Source organism: Eubalaena glacialis, chromosome 20, assembly GCF_028564815.1.
Source record: "Eubalaena glacialis isolate mEubGla1 chromosome 20, mEubGla1.1.hap2.+ XY, whole genome shotgun sequence".
Taxonomy (NCBI): Eukaryota; Metazoa; Chordata; class Mammalia; order Artiodactyla; family Balaenidae; genus Eubalaena; species Eubalaena glacialis.
The window spans coordinates 11219402-11242942 of NC_083735.1; the positions used below are offsets into that span (position 1 = coordinate 11219402).

At 45.8% G+C, this 23541-nt stretch overlaps 1 protein-coding gene across 1 annotated transcript in view; it reads right to left on the reverse strand.

The window, feature by feature from the left end:
- Positions 1–23541, reverse strand: part of DLGAP2 (DLG associated protein 2) — a 95678-nt gene that overhangs the window by 65031 nt on the left and 7106 nt on the right. Inside the window, exon 2 of the mRNA XM_061177581.1 lies at positions 17709–17920. Coding sequence (XP_061033564.1) covers positions 17709–17920 — 212 coding nt within the window. The remainder of the gene's footprint in view (positions 1–17708; positions 17921–23541) is intronic.

Here is a 23541-nt window from a genome sequence, read left to right on the forward strand (position 1 = left end):
ATTCTTGAGACCATCGCAGGGGAACTTTCCTCTGGCCTGAGATCCTTTCATGGCTATTTACATCCACACCTTCTATGTTTGAGATCGTTTTTTAAGCAAGTACAGAGCTTTTTTCTTTATTAAAATTTCTGACAGTTGCCGTTTTATATTAAAGGCTAGTGTCGGGGCAGCAGGAAAACATCCATTTAATGGTTTCACAAGTGCTAACCTGTATCACGATCCCCTGGGGGCTTGCCAATAATGTAGATTCCTAGGTCCCATTCCCAAGATGGATTTAGAGGGTGGGGTCAGCCCCAAATCCGAATTTTAATAAACATTCTAGGTGATTCTATGTCAGGTGGTCTATGGACCAGCCCACACTTTGAGAAATGCAGGTCTACTTGGATAGAAGAAGAGGGGACCCCACTGAGGGACCTTTTAGAGAATCTGGATGTTTATCCATTTCATCCACAAACAATAATAAACACACTCTTGAAAAGTCTCTCCGCCGGTGCTGGGAGACAAGGTTTGTATCTGCGTGACGGGCAAGCGCCGTGCACTTAGAGCAGGGCCCCCAGGGCACAGCTCACTCAGCCCTGCTTCCTGGAGAGAAAGCCTGAATCCACGCAGATGCTGACCACCTCCGGTCAGAGTCCAGAGCGTCTGGTCACCAACGTGGTCGTTGTTTAAACATCTCGGGCACCCCTGTGCCAACTTTGCTCTGAGCACTGAGAATGGTGACATGTGACTGTGGAATCCCTGACACAGGGCAGGTGGGGATGCAGAAATGGGGCCCTGAGGTCCTTGTAGGGCGGGGAGGCAGGGTCGGGAACTCTTCTCGTGGAGGAGACTTGAGTGTAATCATTGCCCTGGAGCTCATCAAATATTAAACGGTCACGTATTGACCGGCGTTTCCTGCCCGGAGAACAATGAGGGAACGTGCAGGCTGGCTTAGAAGCATCCTAACCCTTTCCCAGGCCTGGTCCCTTAGACAAATAACCACCACGACAGGACGTATTGACTGTTCAGCCCTGAGCTGGGCTCGGTGGCCCATCCGAGGGCGGGGAAACAGGACACCAGATCAGTGATGTGAAGCTTTTACTGATGTCATTGCCCGGCCCAACGGTTTTACCAACAGCCAGGACATCGGGGGTGTGGGTCAGACAGACCTGCGCCTTCAGGGAAGGGGCTCTCGGGGCCCGTCCGAGGTGCTGTGCGGTCCAGTGACCAGCTTTCCGAGTCCCTGCTACATAAACATTCAGAAGAAGCCTACCAAACGGGACAAAACGAGCACTGCTGGTCGGGCTAACCAACCTGTATGGCTTATAGGTAATGGCGGTCCAGTAAGGAGTTAATTCCATTAACACGCCAACTGGTACATTGGATGTATACCTTACCATTGATTAACTTGTTACCTACGTATTTAACTACTATACCTCTTGGGTGCCACCACGCTGGGCACAGATGTGAAACACAGAACTCGCCTGCATGTGCACGGAGCTCACGCTCTCGGGCGGAAGAGGCTGCACACAAACGATGATAATCAACACTAACTTAATACTTCTGGATCGTGGTGATCAAAGAAAAGATAGAGTGCACATTCAATGACTCCATCATACAGTTGGCAAAAGGAAGCAAGATAATGGCCATTTTGAAGAAAATGGAAAACCCAGAGAATTTGTGAGTGATGGGTGAAATCGGCCAGCCGTGGAAACAGCTGGCCGCCCTGGGAAGCTCTGCTACGGGTCCAGCACCCCTGTCGTCTCTGAATTATCCAGCGCAGTTACCGCGAGGACGGTGACTTTCTCAGAAATTCTGCTGCCTCACACCCAGAATCTGACTGTTTCTTGCTCTGGCTTTTTCTGCCCTGCTGTGGCCTCCATCACCTGAATCAGGAAGGCTGGTTACTGCAGCATCACTGGTCTCCCTGCCTCTGCCCTTGCAGCTTCTCCAGGCCGACTTCCACCCTGGAGCCAGCATTCCCGCTGACAAAGAACTTCTCCTTGACAGGCTTCAGTCGGGCCCCTCCGAGCCCCGGCCTCCTGACTCTGCCCCCAAAGAGCCCAATTTTAGGGAGAATCCTGCCAAGTCAGAGTAGCCAGAATCCCTCACCCGATATCTGCTCACCCCCGGTTCCGATGGGGTTCCCTGTGCCCCGCTCTCCTCCAGGTAAGGTCTGATCACCTGCCCGCCTGCAGCAAGAATCCTGTAAGGTGGGTTTGGCCAGAATCCCTGAGCCCTGATGTTTCCTCTTGGAGATTTTCCATCTGCGACCCCACCCTGCTCCCGGGCTGGAACCCCTGCTTGTCCTTGTGTGTTCACAGTTGAGCCTGGTCCCTCTCCCCCTGTAACATCCATCGCAGTGGTGGCCACACCCACCGTGATGGCTCTGGACAAAGTCGGCCTCACCCTTCTAATCAGGGTCATGGGTAACTTTTCTCCTTAAGGCTGTTAAGACATGAATTAGATGACTTCACCTGTCTGCTCAAACCACTGGCTCCCTCCGTCCCCCAAAGTAACGCGGCAATGGATTTATGATCATGTGGATGGCAGGGCCCCGCTAACCTGCCCTCCCACCCAACCCATCGCCTCTCGCCTCTCTGACGACCTTTCCCCTCCTGGCGACTTATTCCAGCCTCACCGGACTCTGATTCTCCCGTGACTCTGCAGCACGCCCTGCTCCCCGCCAGTAACTCAGACATCCTCTCGCCAACACCTGTGCCTGGCTGTCACCTTCCCGGGAAGCCCACCTTGACCAGGCCACTTCACCTGCAAGCCCCTCCCCAAGCCACCCACATACCCACACTCGCAGGCCTACCAGACCCCCAGACTCGGATCATTTTCCCCCGTGGCACTTCCCGCCTCTAACATGTGATGCCCTTCACTCATTTATTACTGATTAGTTATCACGTGAATGGTCTGTCTTCCTCTGTTGGAGACTAAGAACCACGAGGCCTGGGATTTCTGTCTGTTTTGTTCATTATGTTTCTAAAGCACCTAAGCGGTGCCTGACACCTCACAGGAGCTCGGTCAGTATCTGCTTGACGGGAAATGAACAAACGCCCTGAACTGGACTGGGCAGTGCCAGCCTGGATGGGCCATGGCCATCCCTCCCTGGCCTGGGAGAGTCTGGATGCAGTAAACACACAGCAAAGCATGAGTGAGTCTGCAGGGTTGCTGCCTGGACCTCTGTGGATGCAGGCCTCAGGGTGTCTCCAGCCCTGGACACTTTGGTTTTATCAGTCAGCACATTCTCCAGTTTGCTTGAGCCTTTCACCTTCAGAGCTAAAGATCCTGGATCAGACATGACCTCCGAGCAGTGATGTGTAAACGGATGGCTGAATTGCTAAAGAAAGACCCGATTTCAGTGACATTTACCAGCCACAGCATATCATTAACTACAAATAACAATGTTTTGCAATAATTTTGAACCTACAAAAAGTTCCAAGAATATTGCAGAATGTTTCCATACACCCTTCCCCCACCTCTCCTTAATGTTCCCATCTTACATAATTGTAGTATAATTAGAAACACCAGGAAATTGTAACGTATTAGAATTTGACCAGTTTTCCCACGAGTGATATTTTCACGGTCCAGGATCCATCCCAGGAATCCAGGCTGCGTTTGGTCGTCCTGGCTCCTGAATTTCCTCCAACCTTTGACGATTCCCCCGTCCGCCCTTGTCTGTCATGACGGATGCTTTGGAAGAGTGTTCATCACTTATTATGTAACTATCCTCTCACTTGGGTTGTGGACTTTTTCCATCATCAGGTGGAGGTGATGCATCTCTGGTGAGAACCCCTCAGAAGTGACGTGTTCGCTCTGTGCATCATATCCAGGGTGTATGATATCTTTGCATCTCAGAGGGTCGATGTCAACCCTAATTACCTGGTTAAGTGGGGGAGGGTCCTTCTGGTTCTCCACTGTGACATTTCTATTGTTCCCTTGATAACTAATACACGTCTTGTAGGCAGATTTTTTTTTTTTTTTAATAAATTTATTTATTTATTTATTTATTTTTGGGTGTGTTGGGTCTTCGTTTCTGTGCGAGGGCTTTCTCCAGTTGCGGCGAGCGGGGGCCACTCTTCATCACGGTGCGCGGGCCTCTCACCATCGCGACCTCTCTTGTTGTGGAGCACAGGCTCCAGACGCACAGGCTCAGTAGTTGTGGCTCACGGGCCTAGTTGCTCCGCGGCATGTGGGATCTTCCCAGACCAGGGCTCGAACCCGTGTCCCCTGCATCGGCAGGCAGACTCTCAACCACTGCGCCACCAGGGAAGCCCTAGGCAGATATTTTGAGGCCAAACAGACATGAGCATTCGCTCACCCATCGGTCACTCTTGCTGCATCAGTTAACATGGCGGTGCTGGCCCAGGTGTGATTTTCTTTCCCCCAGTCCTCCTATGTTAAAAATTCTACTGCAAGAAAGCACTATCCTGCTTCCCCATCATTTATTTATTCAGTGCTTTGCAAATATCAGTATGGACTCATGGGCGCTTCTTTTGTGGATGACAATCCAATACTTTTATTATTTCTTCTGTGGCTCAAACTGTCCTAGTTTTGGCCACTGGGGCTCCTTCAGGTTAGTCTGTGTCTTTCTGACATGTCCCCACCGTGCCCACCCCTCCACCAGGCCCAGAAGGCAGAGAGAGTGGGCACTCGGCAGGTAGGCAGCACCGGGTCTGGGAGGTCGGGTCTCTCACCTGGTCACCAGGACTGTAGGGGCCACTCCTCTCCGCCATTGTAGACTCAATGTGTCCAGGCTGGACTCAGCACCTTCCCGATGTCTGCTCCTCCTGCCGGCCTCCCCCTCTCACTGAATCACACCCCCAGCCCCGCCCAAGTAGCAGCCTTGGGGGTTCCCCTGTGCCTGCTCCTGTGTCTGGCTCTGTCCCTAACATGCGTACCTCCCCACACATTTTCTCCACCCCCACTGCCATCACTAAGGCAGCCCCTGACAAGTCATATGGATTTCCTGATAGACACCTAATTGTGTCCACCCAGACAGACTGATCTCTCTAGAATAGAAATCTGCTAGCCTCCTTGAAATCTTCAGTGGCTCTGTATGACCTTCAGGAACAATTTTTTAAGAGAATTATTAGCCTCACAAAGGAGATGAGTGGGACACAAAGTTACAGTAGAAATTACCTCTAATAACCACACATAATTGGCCCCAGCTAAAACTTCCTTATAAGCAATTCCATCCATCAAATATTATTAAGCATCTACTCTGTGTCAGGATAACGAAGATGTGTTGTGTGCTCTCAGGAGACTTAGAGGGAAGTCTGGTAATGGAGACCACATCAAATAAATAAATTCCACGTCAGCTGGTGTGTGCAGAGGACGGGGCATGTAGGGAGGACACATTCTGTTCTACCCTGCAATAGCTGCCTTTGTTCCAGTATTTTCCCTATTAGCACCTGAGATTAAATACCACTGTGGCAGTTAAATATGTATTTCCATTTTTCTCACTCCATTATATTTTCTGATTCTTGATTTTATAGGTTAAATATTTGATTACCTACCACTGTATAAAATAAGAGGTACACGCTACTTAAGAAGAAAGAGTTCTTTTACTATTGCAATGTTTAATGACAAATGTTGAATTTAATAACTATTTGATACTCACTGTACAAACGTAAGAATCAATAGTAGAATCTACTATCCTGTTGTGATAGGAGATAATCACTAAATGTATTTCCATTTGAAATAAAAATAAGAGTGTAACTGTACCACAAAGAGATCATAAATGGGGTCCCAGTCAGCTAGCAATGTTTGTTGAACATTCACTGGATGACAATTACAGGGATAATAAAAAGAAATGAGTGTACATTGTCATTCAAAGAGGTCATAATTTAATCAAGAAGTAGAGAAAAACACAGAAGATAAAAAAGAAGAATTATGACATCAAATGTGCAGGAAAATGACAGATGGAAAACTCTCAGTATGGGAACTCTGCAATAGTTGAAAGTCACCCGATATTGGGAGGGGGCCTGATGCTGGGAGGGGCATCTGTGCTGGGAAAGCCCTTGACTGTCTGGACCAAGGGGATGTTGGAGGCTCCTTTTCCAAGTACTCCTTGTGGTGTTGGACTTAGAAGTGATTTTAGAGAGACTCCAGGTAAGTAACCCTCAAATACTCATCCCTTTCACTCCATAAAGGAAGAGGTTCCCTGGTGACAACACCAAGCTGCAACTACTCCCAATGACACACATCTCTCCACCAGCATCTCTTACTGTAAGTCTCATGTAACATGAGCCTTGGAGACACAAAATGTGGGAATACTACTGGGAATAAATTTCATTTTATGGCTTTAAAATTCACATAAAATTATAATTCCACTTGCAGCTGAAAAGTCTAATAAAGTCACTGAGCATAAATTTATTACTATTGTAACTTTACAACACAAGGAAAATTCATTTTAAATGCAGTGTTATTATTGGAGAGACAGTAATTACAGGTTACGAGGGCACTTAGAAGGCAATACAACTGATTTTCAATATCTTTTCTTATTTTAACATTAATATATGCTTTTGGAAAAAGTTTTAAAATATTAAAAAAAAAATAAAATTCAGCTACATATCCACCACCCAAAGATAACCATTACTAATATTTTAGTGCCTTCCTATTTTATTTTTTTGGCTGTGCCACTGGTTTTCAGGATCTTAGTTCCCTTACCAGGGATTGAACCTGGTCCAATGGCAGTGAAATCGTGAAGTCCTAACCACTGGAGTGCCAGGGAATTCCCTAGTGACTTCCTGTATTAGTTTTCCACTGCTGTGTCTGATAGTTCATTTTATGTATCAACTTGGCTACACTGTGGGACCCAGATGTTTGGTCAAACAGTATTCTAGATAGTGCTGTGATGGTATTTTTTTCTTTTTTAGCTGCAATTAATAGTTAAATTGGTGGATTTTGAGTAAGCAGATTGCTCTCCATTATATGGGTGGGCCTCGTCTAATCAGTTGAAAGTCTTAAGAGGAAAGACTGACCTCCTTGGGAAGAGAAATTGTGCCTCCAGACTGTCTTCAGACTCGAGCTACAGCCTAAATTCTTCCTTGGGCCTCTAGCCTGCCAGTCTGCCCTGCAGAATTTGGACTTGCCAGCCTGCACAATCATGGGAGCCAGTTCCTTACAGTTAATCTCTCTGTCTCTGTCTCTCTCTACACACAAACACACACACACACACACACACACACACACACCCTATGTTTCTGGAGAACCCTGACTAATACACTGCATAACACATTACCATAAATTCACTGGCTTAAGGCAACACTCAAGGGTTAGCTCACATCATAACTGTAGGTCACAGTCTGGCCCAGCATGACCGGGTTCTCTGCTCACGGTATCACAGACGGACACCAAGGCTCCAGCCAGACTGAGTTCTCACTGGAGGCTCTGGGAAGAATTAACATAAGTGTTTTTTTGATATATATTGCCAAATTTCGCAATAAAAGAGATTTTAAAAACACTTTTAACCATGATAAAATGATTATTTCAAAAGCAGCTTAGTTCATCAAAACCTCACTTTTTAAACTCTGTGAAAATGATTTCTGTCATTTAAAATTAACTGTTTAGTTTTAGGTGCCTAGTTAATATCTTGGCAATCTGTACATTTATTCATTTATTTACTTGATATCTTATTTACACACCCAGCCCTTAACATACACTTACTTACTGGATGAACAAATAAATGGAGAATTCATATATTAAGTATCATACACCAAGGAAGACAATGATTTCAATAGAATAAATCATCTTTACTACATTTGGGAGAATTGCATATAATGTGACTTAGTAAAAGTCACTGCTGCTTCAGGTTTACTATTCGGCTTAATTTTATTTAATTTTGCACCCAGATCTTACAGATTTGCCTCTCTTTGCTCTAATCTCTTTATTCAGTGCATTCTCTGGAAACAGTCAGTGCTTTGACAGCCACTGGCTTCTGGTTTATTAACAGAAAGTCCTGTCTGACCTCTCACAAGTGCTCAGCTGATCCATCTGTGTGTCACTGTTAGATGTTTGAAGTCCACAGAGGTAAAGACAGTGACTTGTGTTTAAAGAGTGATTGCTTTCAACACTCTTCACTGTTCAAGTGTGACAAATTCTTTGTCCATTATGCTATCTGAACTCTGGCAGTTCAGCATGAGGTGAACTGAAGAAACGTCCTCAGCTCTGTGCAGGAAAGCACATATCACACTTAGATGAATGGGAGCAAAAAGGCCAAAAGTAGCTCTGTGGTAGACTGAAGAGTGAGTAAATGCGTATGCAGCTGTGAGAGTGATGAGGAATGACGACTTTTGGGGGAATCGAGAGCTCATACAATGAGAAATGGGAAAACATTGGAAAAAAGAACAATATTTTATCTGTTTCTCTAAAATCAAGTTCCCTGCCCAAAGGGCTGGAAAGGAAAGGTGGTCAGTATTAAAAACTTTACACAATACTTAAGTTTCAAAAAGTAATTAAAAGGAAGAAAAATAGTTACTAGTGGCTACATTCATCCTAGTAAGTTGATCTTTCCTTCATTTAATTCATTCAAACACTTGATCATGGTGAAAATCAAAACAAAATGGCAGACTATCCAGAAAGTAGTGACAACAAAAGCATCACCTATCAGGGTATGTGTGAGGCAGGTATAGGTACACCCTTAGGAATATTCATAGTCTTAAACACTTTCACTACTAAATAAGCATTCAGCTGAAGAATGAGAGAAATAACAAATTAGATCTAAGGAAATACAAAGAAAAAATTAACAATAAGAGCATAAATTACTGAATTAGAAAACAAGAAAACAGTAGAGAATAATAACTCAACACAGAGCTGATTCCACAGTCTGAGAATCAAAAGCTGAGGATTTACTAGGGAAACAATCAAAATAAATGAAGAGGTGTGACGGTGAGATCCTGGTGACATCCATGAATAGAGATAGAAAAAGGCCACAGTGCTGAGCGGGTCCACCTTCCTTCACAGATAGACGCCTGCCGAGTCTGCAAAGCCTGCAGTGGGATTGCTTCCCCGGTGGGTGGAGACCTGAGGGGCACAGCGCCAGGTGCCATCCCTGTCCCTTGGTCCCTACCTCCTGTTCAGTCTCTGATGAGAGATATTTTCAGCTACCTGGGAAGCCGGGAGGTCGCACTCTTCAGAGCTGCAAATACACACTCGTAGTGCTGGCAACAGCTTTAACGTGACCTGGCACAGAAGAAACCCCCCTGGTTTCCTCCAGCTGAAATGGAGGGTGTGGAAGTCACCAGACCATGGGTAGCAGTGGAAACTGTGAAAGAGAATACTGCCCCATGGAGCATATGGTTCCCTATTGGTTGAAGATTTGCACGTTTAAGGTGTGTGATATTTTCAAGGAGGCTAGCATCTGGTCCTTTTGGGACTAATTATTAGAGAGTTTAAGGAGTTGAGTGAATGTGAATGGGCTTTCACACATCTTTTCAACTTATAATTTTTATTTTTAGAAACTTTAAAAATGATGATTTTACTGGTGCCCTTAATAGCAGTTCACTTATTAAGTTGATTAACAATGATCCCTGACTAGGGATTCATAAGAAGTCAGTTTTCTTCATTCATTCAGTGTGTATGGGGCCCGTATAAAATGCCACACAGTGAAGCTACGATGGCTGTTATAGACAGGACATCTCTCTGTTAGGGAAAGCAGACAGGCGTACGGTAGAGGCAAGGGCAGAGGACTCGGGAAGCGCCTGGCGGGGCACTGACTCAGGAAGACCCCCAGGAGGAGGGAACCCTGAGCGGGTACGGAAGGGTGAACAGGAGCGCGGAAGCGTGAGCCGATGGTGCAGTCAGGAGACCGCAGGGAGTTGAGCGGGGCTGGAAGGCAGATTGCCAGGAGCCTTGGGCAGGGTGAGAAGAAAGGCTTGCCAGGCTGCGAGGGGCTGGAGGGTGAGGGATCTGCCCTGGGGCTCAGCCAGGGGCCCTGGGTGCGAGGATGCTCCGAAACGGGACGCTGAGGGGAGACGAGCCTGTGATACACTGGGCCTGGGGTCGGTATGTGAGAGATGCTAGGAGCTGGGGGGGGTGGGGTTGCCAAATTCAAAAGGGAGCCCCACATCAGGAAAGAGCAGAAAAGTCAAGATTGATGGCCCTAGAAATGGGGAAAGTGGCCTTGTGGGACGCTCAGTGAGCCGTTCTAGATGGATCCTGCACGCCCTGTGCCCTTCGGGGTTTCTCGGGTTGACCCCACTGTGGTCCCGAAGCAGACCTGACCCCTCCCCAGCAGCCAAGGGGCACGACCAGTTGCTACCGGCCAGTGAATTCCAGGAGAGTCACAGGGCAGGTGTCTAGGTCATCGAGATGACCAAGTCAGTGTACGTCTGGAGAAAAGGAAGCTCCCTTCTCCGAGCGCAGGTGAGGAGCCAGAGGGACCATCTGAGCCCATCTTCCCATCTCTTCTCCGGCGCTCACCTCCGAGCCGGGGTTCTCTCCTGTGACTCGTTCGATCTCCTCTCCAACCAGCGGCCAAGGGGCATGTCTTATGTTGCCTGATGTGAACCAGCAAAAAGGGGGTGAGGCTGCAGTGCTCTCCCCTCCTCCCGTCCCGGATTAATGTTTATGCCTCGCCACAGAGGAGCTGCCTGCACACACCCCATTTTACCGCCTTCTGTTTTTGATTTTGCAGGATTGGGTTTTCCAGTTCTGGTTCAGTTGCCCACTGTCAGCATCCCTCCCTTTCCGCACAGCTCTGGGCATGGTGGCAGGCGCATGGTCCTGTAGCTATCATCACAACGCAGATATGGAACTGTCCTTTTTTTGCACAGCCCCAGATGTCTGTCTGTCCTCGTATTATCCCATATTCGTGCCTGAAGAACTTCCTTTAATATTTCTCCTAGTACAGGTCTGTTGGCAATGTTTTTCTCTGCTTTTGTTTTTGTGAAAAAGTCTTTGTTTCACTTTCATTTTTGAAAGATACTTTCTCTAAGTCTAGAATTCTGGGTTAATAGGTTTCTCTTTTAATACTTTAAAGATGTTACTTCATTATTTTCTGGCTTGAATACTTTATGACAAAAAGTCTGTGAAAATTTTTTGTTCCTCTGTATGTAATGTGTCTTTAATTTTTCTCCAGCTTTCTTTAAGATTGTCTCTTTATCCTTGGTTTCTGGTAGTTTGCAAATGATGTGTGTATACGTGTGGCTTTTGTTTTGTTTCTGGTACTTATCTTTCTTGAGATTTTCTGAGATTCTTCAATCTGTGATTTAATGTCTTTTGTTATTTTTATGAATTCTTGGGCGTTATGTCTTCAAGTGTTTCTTCTATTGACTGCTTCCCCTTCTCTTTTCCTCCCAGGATTCCGGTGTGTTGGACAGTTTGATATTTTCCCAAAGTTCTTGAATGCTCGTTTCCACTTTTTATTTCTTACATTTTCTTCTTAGCGTTTCAGTTTGGTGATTTCTGTGGACCTTATCTTCAAGCTCACTGATTATCACTCAGTTATGCCGAGTCTGCCGAGGAGCTCAGCAGCAAAATTCCTTACTTCTAACACCATGATTTTCATCTGTAGTATTTCTAGCCACCTCTTTCTTCTAATTTTTCTCTCTCTGCCAACTTCTCTTCTGTGTATGTGAGTAGTCCACGTTTTCCCTTAGATCCTTTGGCATTAATTCGTTATTTTTAGGTTCTCTCTGATAGTTCTATCATCGGTTATCTCTAAATCTCCTCTTGGCTGCTCTGTTTTTTGAGAGTGGGTTTTATTTTCCTTTATTGTGTCTTCTAAGTTCTGATATTTCTGAATAGATGGCACATTTGCATAAATGAAGGTTAACACTATATACAGAAAAGGGACATACTGAGATGTCCCGGTCCCAGCCCTATTGCACCTACTTCCTCTTCACTCCTTAGAGGTAAACATTTTTATTAGTTTCTATTTATTCTTCTATTGTTTCTTTATGTAATGTAAACTGATACGAGTTTTAATCTTATCTTCCCATTTTGTTATAGAAAAGTGGCAGCTATATAATAATGTCCTATGCTTTGCTTTTTAAAGGTGATGTAACCTGGATCGCTCCAAATCGGTACATAGAAATCTTCCTCATTTTTTATAGCTGCCTAATATTCTAGTATATTCTGTTAATAATATTCTACTATTTTAATACTTGTATATCTATTATTCAATCAGTACTATAGTGGTGAACTTTGGATTGTTTTAAACTTTTGCTATTACTGATGATGTTGCAATGAACAACATTTTACTTGTGACACTGCTTACAGGTGTATCCAGAGGCTAGATTGTCCCAAGTGGGACCCAAGGCCTACTGATGGGCATGTAGGCAATTTACAATTTCTTACAGTGATATACAATGAAATTGTGCACATCATTACATTTTTGCACATATTTGCATGCTTTACAGCAATTTCTTTAGAATAGGATTTTAGATTTTTAGTTTTAAGTGGAATGCCAAAACACTCTCTATAAGTTTCAATTATTGATAAGGTATGTAAACAGTCTTTTTAAAAAATTAAATTAAATTAAATTAATTTATTTTTGGCTGCATTGGGTCTTCGTTGCTGCGCGTGGGCTTTCTCTAGTTGCGGTGCGCGGGCTTCTCATTGCGGTGGCTTCTCTTGTTGAGGAGCACAGGCTCTAGGTGCGTGGGCTTCAGTAGTTGTGGCACCTGGGCTCAGTAGTTGTGGCTCGCAGGCTCTAGAGCGCAGGCTCAGTAGTTGTGGCACACGGGCTTAGTTGCTCCGCAGCATGTGGGATCTTCCCGGACCAGGGCTCGAACCCATGTCCCCTGCATTGGCAGGCGGATTCTTAACCACTGCGCCACCAGGGAAGTCCCATAAACAGTCTTTTCTGGCCTTTGTCCATTTTTATAGCTACAGTGCTCACTTTTTCCTTACTGATTTGTAAGGCATCTCTTCGTATTAAGAGTATGAAAATGTGTCACCTGTATTATGGAACATTTTCCCAGGTTTTTATGATTGTTTTACTTTGGTGACAGTACTTTTAGTCTGTTGATTTGTTTGTTGGCTTTTACCATGAATACGTTTGTAGTTTTAGGAATTAAAATCTGTCAATGTCTTGTAGTTTCTCACTGTGGAATAAGGTTTGGATACGCCTTCTCCAACCCAAGATTGTAAAATATTCATATACACACATTCATGTACATATATACACATATACATATACATACACATGTATATACACATACATGTATACACACATGTATATATATATATACACACACACACACCTGTATATACTCACACATACAAATATGATTCTTATGCTTATATCTGTAACCCATCTGAGTTTATCTTTACATATGAAGTAGTTCTTAAAATAAGCTCTCCTCTCTCTATAAATTTAAAATGCTACCTTCTTGAGAGAATGACTCAGAGATGTTCAAAATTATTAGAGCTTTGACTTCTCAATTCAACTAAGCAGAAAAATATACCCCAAAGCCCCCAAATTAAGTTAGTTGGTCTACCTTTCATAATTATAAAAAGTGAATTCTCCAGATACTAATACATAAGTTAATTTAAAAATCCAGTAAATTAGATTCAGTAGCATCTTGAAATTTGCACTTCATTTAAAATAATTCTAAATGGTGTCTGCCTATGGGCAGGGTCTGACCCACAGAGAGACAGGGTCTGTCCCCGGCCTGGGGGTCTGATTTTCCTGATCAGTCAACACCTGTTGAGAATTCTGAGCAGTAAGACAGCTGTGACAGGTCTTTGCGTGTCTGTTTTTGTTTCATTTTTCTTTCGAGAGTGAAAAAACTTTCTGTCTCCTTGCACTCTACAGAGAACACAGCAAGGTGAAAGCGAAAATCCTTATATGTGTAATAAGGACATGCACCCAATTGTCAGTGAGAAGACTGACTTTTTTCTCAGTTTAACAGCAGGAAGACAAGACACCGTTCAACAGAATCACTGTTCCCAGAGGTCAAGCATTTCGAGTACGTGCAGCCTTCACAGAAGGGCTTTTATATTATATGGCTCAAAAGGGCTGGTAACAGGCAACTAAACACCCAATCTCCTTTCAGGTCTTAGCCGGGCAGATTGAAGAAGGGCCGCTGGGAAAGTCCATTTTATACCAGTGTTTACTGTGACTTGGCAGGCTCGTAAAATTCCTAAGGTTTCAGTGTGCCCATATGATAATTCAATGATAAGAACATAAATCCATCAATCCATCAAATTAAAACTAAAGTATAATTACTAGGTTCATCTGGCTATTTTATCTGCATTCTTAAATACCATTATGAATGTGAATAGAATTAATTGTGCATACTGAGAATAAAACCTAAAGGAGGTTGGCAGACACTAATTCTTACGTTTATCACTTGACTCTTAAACCGTTCTGTCAGTCAGCTCCTGCTGGTGAAGTTCTGTGGTGTCAGAGGGAAATCATTCAGTGCACTGTTAAATCTGATGGCTTTCAGTCATATTTTAAACACAACTTTAAAACTACCACTTCCTTTCCCTCAGAGATCATGCTGGTCCCCAGGCACACGATCCTGCTATTTGGGTGAAATACTTTCCTTGGACGTGGGATTAAAAGAACTTTTCATTTCAAACCCCTGGTCCCTTACGTGGCCTTCAGTACCTTGTTCCTCTAACGCAGGGTTCTGTTCCATAAAATGGGCACAGTTTTTATTTCCCTGGGTAAAGAGTTGAGTTTTCATGATGCCATTTAGGACAAAAGTAAGTGAAATTATATTGAAACCTATAAAATTCTAAGATGTGCTAAGATCCTAACAGGCAATAATAACAACTTACTTGATATACCTCCCGGTAACATATTTTAAAGAGAAATTTCATATGTTAACACAAAGAGCAACTTGTTATGGGAGTTTCACGGACTTTGCAAATTAGCAGAGGAGTCCTGCAGGGCACGGTGTCGTCTGGACATGTCGCAGGGCGCTGCCCCCTCCCCTTCACATCTCCACTGCAGTGTCAGATTTGGGGGAAAAGAATAATTCACACATGTGTAAGGAGAATTTAGCACAGTGCCTGGCACGTGTCGGAGGGATGAACGGAGTGATAAACACAGAATAACGGGAAGAAGGGCCCAACCGAGGGCTTATCTCTGCAGACAGAGTGGGCAGTGTTTGCAAGGCCAACGTAGACGTAAGTGAGCTGAGAACAGCAGCAGGTGTTAGGCAGCATATTCTATTCATTTCCCCCCAAGCTTCCCGAGCTATGAAGTGCAGTGGGTGTGCTGGAGTTAGAAGCCTCTGTGGATGAACCCCCAGCTCCATTTCCACAGGCGGATGGTGAACGGTTACGCTGTCCGGTGGCCTTGCCTCTCCATCACTCTCTTGGGTTTCTGAGGGAATTTTTACGATGCTGGGTAATGATGTGGGTTTTACAAATGTAAACTCTTAACAATATCTTCTGAACATCGTCAGCATTGGCGCCTGGTACAGATGAGGGGAGGGATGAGAGGCAGGCGCTGACCGCTGAAGAAGAAGGGAATCGTGGTCCCGCGGGGAGAGGTCAAGGGTTGGGGACAGGGCTCCAGGGAGCACGACCAGCCTGGGGTCAGCAGGCAGGGAGGAGGGACCTTGTCAATAGGAAAACAAAGTGCGTAATTCTTACAAGGCCTGATTCCTGCTCACGGTTCAAACACTGCCTGCTTTTATTTCTTTTTCATGGTTTGCTTTCAATGTGCACAATCATGAAATGAATCACGAACTTTTAAAATGAGGAGTTAAGTCGGTGGCCCTACCCAGCGGATCAGAACCCCAAGACCTGCTAAGCACAACTGCTGCCCGGGGGGCGTGGGGTTTTCAGATAACCCAGAGTTCTCAGATGTGTCTTCAGGCACCCCCAAATCAAGCTGGGGAGACTGATGCCTGGTCCAGCCCTCGACGGCTGGGTGCCTGGGTCAGGTGATGCTTCTGGCTCCCCACCCCTAACCCCTCACTTCTTAAGTTCCCAGCACAATCTTCCACTGACAACCTCTTCCAATGGTTTGCTTTCTTTGCTTACACGCCCCCCTCCCGGTTTTCCCTCTGTGAGCTCCACAGGGCAAGCCTCTGGCTTGGCTCCCAGCCACTGATTCACAAACCTCCCCGACCACCTTCTCTGTGTAAGGCAGCGCCTTACCTTAGGGGACCCGTAAGGAACGAGACAGACGTCGCCGCCTGCCTCACCCATTCCTGCCTGGCATCCCCAACACAATTGCTGAGGGATTTAAGTGAACGAGGTCATCAAGGTACCGTTCACGTTTGTCAAATGTAGGATACGGTTCAATTCAAAATTTTAATTTTTCATCCTGTGAGGTTACATTTAACGGATGACTGGATTTATCAGGAGAAATCACACCATTGTTTCACATGTAGCCATGTGCACGGGGCACAGGTGGGGGATGACACAAAGGTGACACCCTGGTCACAGCCCCATCCTCTCACTACGTTACAAGAACAACTCTGGATGCAACACCGGCAAAGCACTGAGCTGCTGTTTCACCCTCTTGTTGAACCTTCACACCAGAGAAGCCACAGCTCGTGGTGGGAAAAGCAGACAGTTCTTTGCACTTACATCCAGACTTAGCTGGAAGGACCAAAAACACACAAGGTGACTGCTAAGAATTACAGTCATATTTTCATAGTTCAAATGAATAGTCGAGTTCCTAGTTTCCTCTGTTTATATTTTGGAAATTAGTTAAATTTATCAACAATGTGTCTTTGCATGCACCCCTATGTTCACTGCAGCACTATTCACAATAGCCAAAACATGGAAACAACCTAAATGTCCATGGACAGATGAGTGGATAAAGAAGATGTGGTACATATATACAATGGAATACTACTCAGCCATAAAAAAGAATGAAATCATGCCATTTACAGCAACATGGATGGACCTAGAGATGATCCTACTACGTGAAGTAAGTCAGAGAAAGACAAATACCACATGATATCACTTACATGTGGAATCTAAAATATGGCACAAATGAACCTATCTATGAAACAGAAACAGACTAACAGATATAGAGATCAGACTCGTGGTTGCCAAGGGGGAGGGAGGGGGATGGAGTGGGAGTTTGGGATTAGCAGATGCAACTAGTATATATAAACTGGATAAACAACCAGGTCCTACTGTAGAGCACAGGGAACTATATCCAGTCTCCTGGGATAAAACATAATGGAAAAGAATATCAAAAAAGAATGTCTACGTGTGTATAACTGAGCCACTTTGCTGACAGCAGAGACTGGCACAACATTGTAAGTCAACTATACTTCAATTAAAGAAAAAACAAAAAAAAACCCCAATGTATTTTTGGACAAATATACAAAGCATATGCTACGATATTTGTAAAATTAATCCAGTTCCTGCCCCTACCCTGCAAAAAATTTGTTGCCTACATGTGCACTTGTAAAGTTATAGTAAACAAAAAATTCCCCATTGTGATTTTCACACACACACACACACACACTCACACTCACACACTCACACAAATGTGCTCCTGATAAATAGCTGGAATGATCTGAGAAGACATGGATGGGTCATCGGCTATGATAGGTGCTTGAAAATTAATATTTGACATAGAAACTGCCCAAGTGTATTCCCTTAATTACTATGCAATGAGTAAATAACCGAAGGTCTGATTGATTTTTTTTTTTAAGGATTTGAAAATTGATGGCCATTGAGTCTAATATTTTCAACCCAGGACTTTTTCTAGGGTTTTTTGACAACTGGCCGCGGTTAGTGTGAGAAGAGCCCTGGGATGGGGTGAGGGAGGCGCATGGGGGGCTTACGTTTGGAGGTCTCCCAGCGGCCTCTGTCCGATGGACTTGAGCAGGGGCTCCGGCCGGAGGGCCAACTTGGGGGACATTTTGGGGCTGGAGTCCGACTCCCCGCTTTCCTCGTCACCCATGGCTTTGATGTAACTCCCGCTCCTCATCCTCCTGCAGGGAATTTCCTCGTCTTTGCCCCCAGTGGGGTACCCTCCCCACTCGTCCTGGGGCACCTAGGAGAGAACAGACAGGGCGTGCGTCAGCCTTGGCGTGAGAATCCCGTTACTGCCTCTTTGGGGACAAATCCTCTGAGCTCGTGAAGACACAGCTCATTATGGTCACTTAGCATTGAAAGTCAGACGCTTCTTAGAGGTCTGTCATTCAAATCCCAAAAGGACATTAATATACAATTATTGTTTTCTCCCCTGTTATAAAAGTAATAAACGTTATGGGAAAAGTGAGACAATGTTAGAAATGTAGAAAGAAAAACCCATTTGTAATCTCAGCACCTGGAAAACAGCACCACTAACATTTAGATTTATTTCCTTCTTGTAGGAAAGCAGTTGAAACTTGAGAAAACTGGAAAAAGAGGTCTGCAGTGTGGAGAAGAAGAAAGAAGAGGAAGAAGGAAACCAGGAGGAGGAGGCCCTGCTGCGTGGTGAGAGCTGACAGGGGTGCACCCCACAGTCGGGTCGTGGCCCACACGCCAGGGCCCTGCACGCCCGGGAAGCACACTGCGCTGGGTTGGGACTCGGACCCCAAACGCTGTCCACGGCCTGGGTCCCAGCAGAGCGACGCCCCCTCAGCGCTTCTGGGTCACTCCCGAGGTGCACGGGCTACGCCGCGAAGAGGATGAAGCAGGCCTGCACTCCGTGTCCACCCCCCATCTAGGAAACCCGGCGTCCTCACACAGCACACACAAGTCACAGGGTGTCTACACCGCACGCGCCTGCCCCGTGCAGCTCACGCTCCACCAGCCGTGACCCTTACAGAGACCCAAACCACGCCCAGCAGCGGCCGAGGGTAGAGGGTGCACGATTCCACACATGCCCGCACCGTCACGCGGAGTTCCACAGTCCAAGGACCTAACACATGTGCTCTCCGTGCTGCAGGATGGGATCTCCCAGAGCGCTCTTCACCGAGACAGAGGACATTGCCAGTCTGTCCTGACAGTCTTCAGAGGCAGGGTTCTTCCTATGGTGACTATTCAGAGACTCACGGACACTCCTTAGATCATCCTAAGAGGAGTCCTGCCATTTTTCCAGGGTTTAAAAAAAAATTTATTGAAGTCTAGTTGATTTACAATGCTGTGTTAATTTCTGCTGTACAGCAAAGTGACTCAGTTACACACGTATATATTTTTTTCATATTCTTCTCCCTTATGGTCTATCACAGGAGATTGAATATAGTTCCCTGTGCTATACAGTAGGACCTTGTTGTGTATACATCCATATACAATAGTTTGCACCTGCTAACCCCAAGATCCCAATCTACCCCTCCCCCAGCCCCCCTTCGCAACCACAGTCTGTTCTCTGTGTCTGTCTGTTTCTGTTTCGTAGATATGTCCCTTTGTCATCTTTCCAGTTTTGATGGCGCCAGTGGGCCCATTTGTCACCATCCCTGCCAGGGATGCGCACGCCTGGCTGGAAAGGCAGAGTTTTCAGCTGAAGGCACCTTCTCTCCATTTTCTTAAAACACATCTTCAGACATCTTGCATGTTACAGCCCAGGAGGGGAAACCGGGGATGGGACAGGATGTACCTTCTGCGGTTCCGGCCAAGACAAGCAGGGACGGGGCGGCCCCTCACTGAGAGGCAAGGGGGTGGGCATCAAGCCCCTCCAGGCCCCGTGGTGACATGTCGTGGGTCCTGCCTGCAGTTTGTGTTTTAAAACAGCTCCCCCTCCGCCCACCCCGAGCTGGCTTAGGTCCACGGGAAGCGCGTGGAGACTTCGCAGCCACACACAGGAAGAGGAGGGGGCTTAACAGGATGGAGATTCCAGGTCCTCAGTGGACCCTGACCCTTAGGGCTGTGTGGCCCCGGGGGATCCGCAGCTGAGTCCCTGCAGCTGCAGAGCAGGGGCCGTGTGGGTGGCGTTTCCAAGCTCCTTGTTGCCGGGTGCTGAGTGCCTGTCTCCAGGGGGTTTCAGAGGACAGTGACCCTGGGGAGTGGTCCAGAGTGGGCGGGCGGGCACGAGGCCACAGACGGCAGTGCAGAACCGCTAGAGACACGGTGGAGGAGAGAAAGGCCCGGTGACAGAGCAAGAAATCAGCCCCCGGGGAAATAGGCGTAGATTTACGCACATAGAAGGTATCTCCTGACGCTCAGGATGTGGGGCACGAGGAAGAAATGACTAAGGAAGAAGGAAGACTGAGCTTCTCTGGGCATTTAGATCCTCATCCGTGGGTTTTCTTACCAAAAGTCAGTTTTCCACCATCAGAACAAATTGCCAGGATGGAGACAGATGTGGGCACAGACATTTCCACGCCATTTCACGCCAGGTGGTAATGTGGGTCCAACCTTTACGGCCACGTATCAGAAGACTTCAGACTGTGGGCGCCTCTGACCCAGCAATGTCCCCAGACAACAGGATTCACGCCAGGGACTGTGAACCATTCATTAGGGTCAAAGGAGGAAAACTGATAATATCTGATGGGGTGGCGGGAAATATTTACTACAAGCATGCCATGGATACTGTGCAGAAGAACTGATATTTAGCCGAGGAAGGGTGCTCAGGGGCAGGAGCATTTTTAGAGTATGCACTCCGTGTTCTTTTACTTTAAAGACAGATATGCCTGCAACATGCATAGACACGTAGCCGGAAGGATGTGGAATCATCCCTGGGAGATAGTGACTGCGGGTTTCTCAATGATTTTTCTTTATACTTATGTCTTCTAAATTTTCTACATGGACCATATATCTTGCTAATGTAATAAAAAGTAAACTTTAGAACATTTAGTCCCGAATGACAGTACATTTCAGTAGGGAGGCAGGCATAAAAGAAAGTGAATTATGGTTTAATTACGGCTGCAGAAGCAGGTGTGGAGGGAAAACAGGGAAGCGGCCAGTGGAAGCTGTGGACAAAGAGGAAATGATCTGGGAAGGCTTCCTGGAGGAGGGGTCTGGGCTCTAACTTCCTGGGATTTGAGTAGCAGGCAGAAGAGAGAGGCACACAAAGGCCCAGGAAGGAGGAGGCCGGGGTTCCTCTATGGGCCGCGCGCTCCAGGGAGGGAGGCTGGAGACGGCAGGAGACAGATGGAGAGGAGCTGGGAAAGATGCGTCCCCACTGGCAGCTTTATGGAGTTTTTGTGAATTAAAAACATGTTTCCGTAAAAAAAACAAAGATTTTTTTCCCCAGCAGCTTGTGAATTAACTAACAAATGAGAGCAGCTTGTATTTTTTTGTTTCTGATGTAAGCCGCCAATTTCGCAGTCTCTGACAGGAGAGATTTCAATACAGAAGGAGTGTAAACCAGAGTCAAGCGTGGGCTCTGAATACTGCTTCCAAAGCACGTGTCTCCAGACTATCAAAAGAACAAGGGGGTGACACGAAAATGCCACCGTGCCTGAGTCAATAACTCTTTCTTGGGTATATTACAGTGTCAAAAACCTGCAATGGCAGGTAAGGGTGGCCAGGGTTGGCCCCAAAACAACAAGTGCTTTAATGAACGAACAAATGAACTTCCTTCCACAGTGGCCACTGACCTCTGCAAATCCATGCGTGATCTTTGCTGCATTTAGCGATAATTATTAATTTAGTTCCTACTTGCCTAGAGTGATATTTATGATGTCTAAATAGGCATTTTCCTAAGGTTGAGTTGAGTGTACAGTTCAGTGTCTCCTGCTTCTTGCTTGAAGGAAACTTCAACGCGGCAGATTAAAATGTCCTTTCTTCCTTTCAAGCAGCAAGGCACAGGTGACAAGGGCCAGGGTTTTGTAATAATATTCTCTTTCAGGTGTTGAAACCAAGGAAGAAAATGCCATCAAACGCTGTGTGTCCCTGTAGGGAAACGTCTTCTCCATTCATTCCAAAAAATTTCTTATTTTTGTTTTAAATGCATGCCAGGCACGCTCGCCACTGGGAATATAATTGAGAGCAAGACAGCTGGGCTTCTCAGTTCCAGGTTGTTACAGTAAACAACAGCGGTTCCAAGTGGGGACACCCTCTAGGGCCACCCAAGACATCCATCGGGGGCAGCCGTGACTGCCACATACCTGGGGGGCACGACCAGCATCCCGGGGGCCAGAGATGCTTGTTCTCAGGAAAGCACGACACAATCCCACCCCATGAAGAACTGGTTTGTGTGCTGTATGCTTTTCTGTCTATAATGACCTGAGCCTTGAATCTAACTCTTCTTTGTATGTAAACTAAAGGTTTTTTGCTTTTTTTGTTTTTCGTTTGCATGGTTTTAATGAACAGTGGATTTTTCAGGAATGCAACTAACCATGTAAATCAAGGCAAGAGAGAACTTTGTTTGGTGTGATACTTCACCAAGAACTGTTTACCATTTGCCGAAAATCCCATCTGGTGGGTGCATCTGCTGGTGGTACGTGAATCATTACTATTCCCTCCACGGGTCTAAATTATTGTGTCTTCATCCAGAAACAAGCTTCCGAATACTTCCTTCTGTACATGTTTGCCATGTGCCCAGACATTCTTATATTAAAATTCATGTTCTTAGTTAAAAGTGACCCTCCTTTTATTTCTCTGTTTTTTTAGCGTTTGGGCACATTATACACGTAAACAAACCTATACAGTTGACCCTTGAACAATGCAGGTGTTGGGGTGCTGACCCTCCATGCAGCCAAAAATCCGAGTATCACTTGTAGTCAGTCCTCCACATGCTCGGCTCAGCATCTGAGCAGTCAACCAGCCGTGGATCATGTAGTGCTGAGTATTTACTACTGAAAAATTCCACCTACAAGTGGACCTACGCAGCTCCAACGTGTGTTGTTCAAGGGTCAAATCTATACTCAGAATAGCGTGTGTAGGTCGGTTACACATGAATTTCATTTTAATTTTTATTTATTTATTTATTTATTTTTGGCTGTGTTGGGTCTTCGCTTCTGTGCGAGGGCTTTCTCTAGTTGCGGCAAGCGGGGGCCACTCTTCATCGCGGTGCGCGGGCCTCTCACTATCGCGGCCTCTCTTGTTGCGGAGCACAGGCTCCAGACACGCAGGCTCAGCAGTTGTGGCTCACGGGCCTAGTTGCTCTGCGGCATGTGGGATCTTCCCAGACCAGGGCTCGAACCCGTGTCCCCTGCATTGGCAGGCAGATTCTCAACCACTGCGCCACCAGGGAAGCCTGAATTTCATTTTAGAATAGTCCAGGAGACACCATGAAATATTTGCTATAAACAGGATACTTGGTTTGACATGTTTAGGAGCCATGGTTACGGGCAGGAAAGTTGTTTAAACAACTGCACAATGGGTATAAATGCATGGACTTTGGAGAGGGCGTGGTTTAGCTATCGACAAGCCTCATAGGACCTGAGAAGGCGTCTCATAAGAAGGCGTCTCACGTGTTCCAGAACCACTGCGTACAAAAACAACTTTCTGAGGTTACCAACTTAAACGAGGGATCAAGGTTAGCATTACCCCTGATACGACATATAAACATCACGTACCCCTTGATATGATGTACTGAATAGGACACAATATCACTTCTGGGTATTCTTGCCAAAAATGCATAACTTTAATCATGAAAACATCTGAGAAACCCAAACTGAGAGACATTCTACAGAATAACTATTATTCCTCAATAGTGTCAAGGTCATAAAGGCAAGGAAAGATTGGGGAACCACCATGTATTGGAGAAGATTAAGGAGAAACAATAACTAAAAGATTGTGGGAACA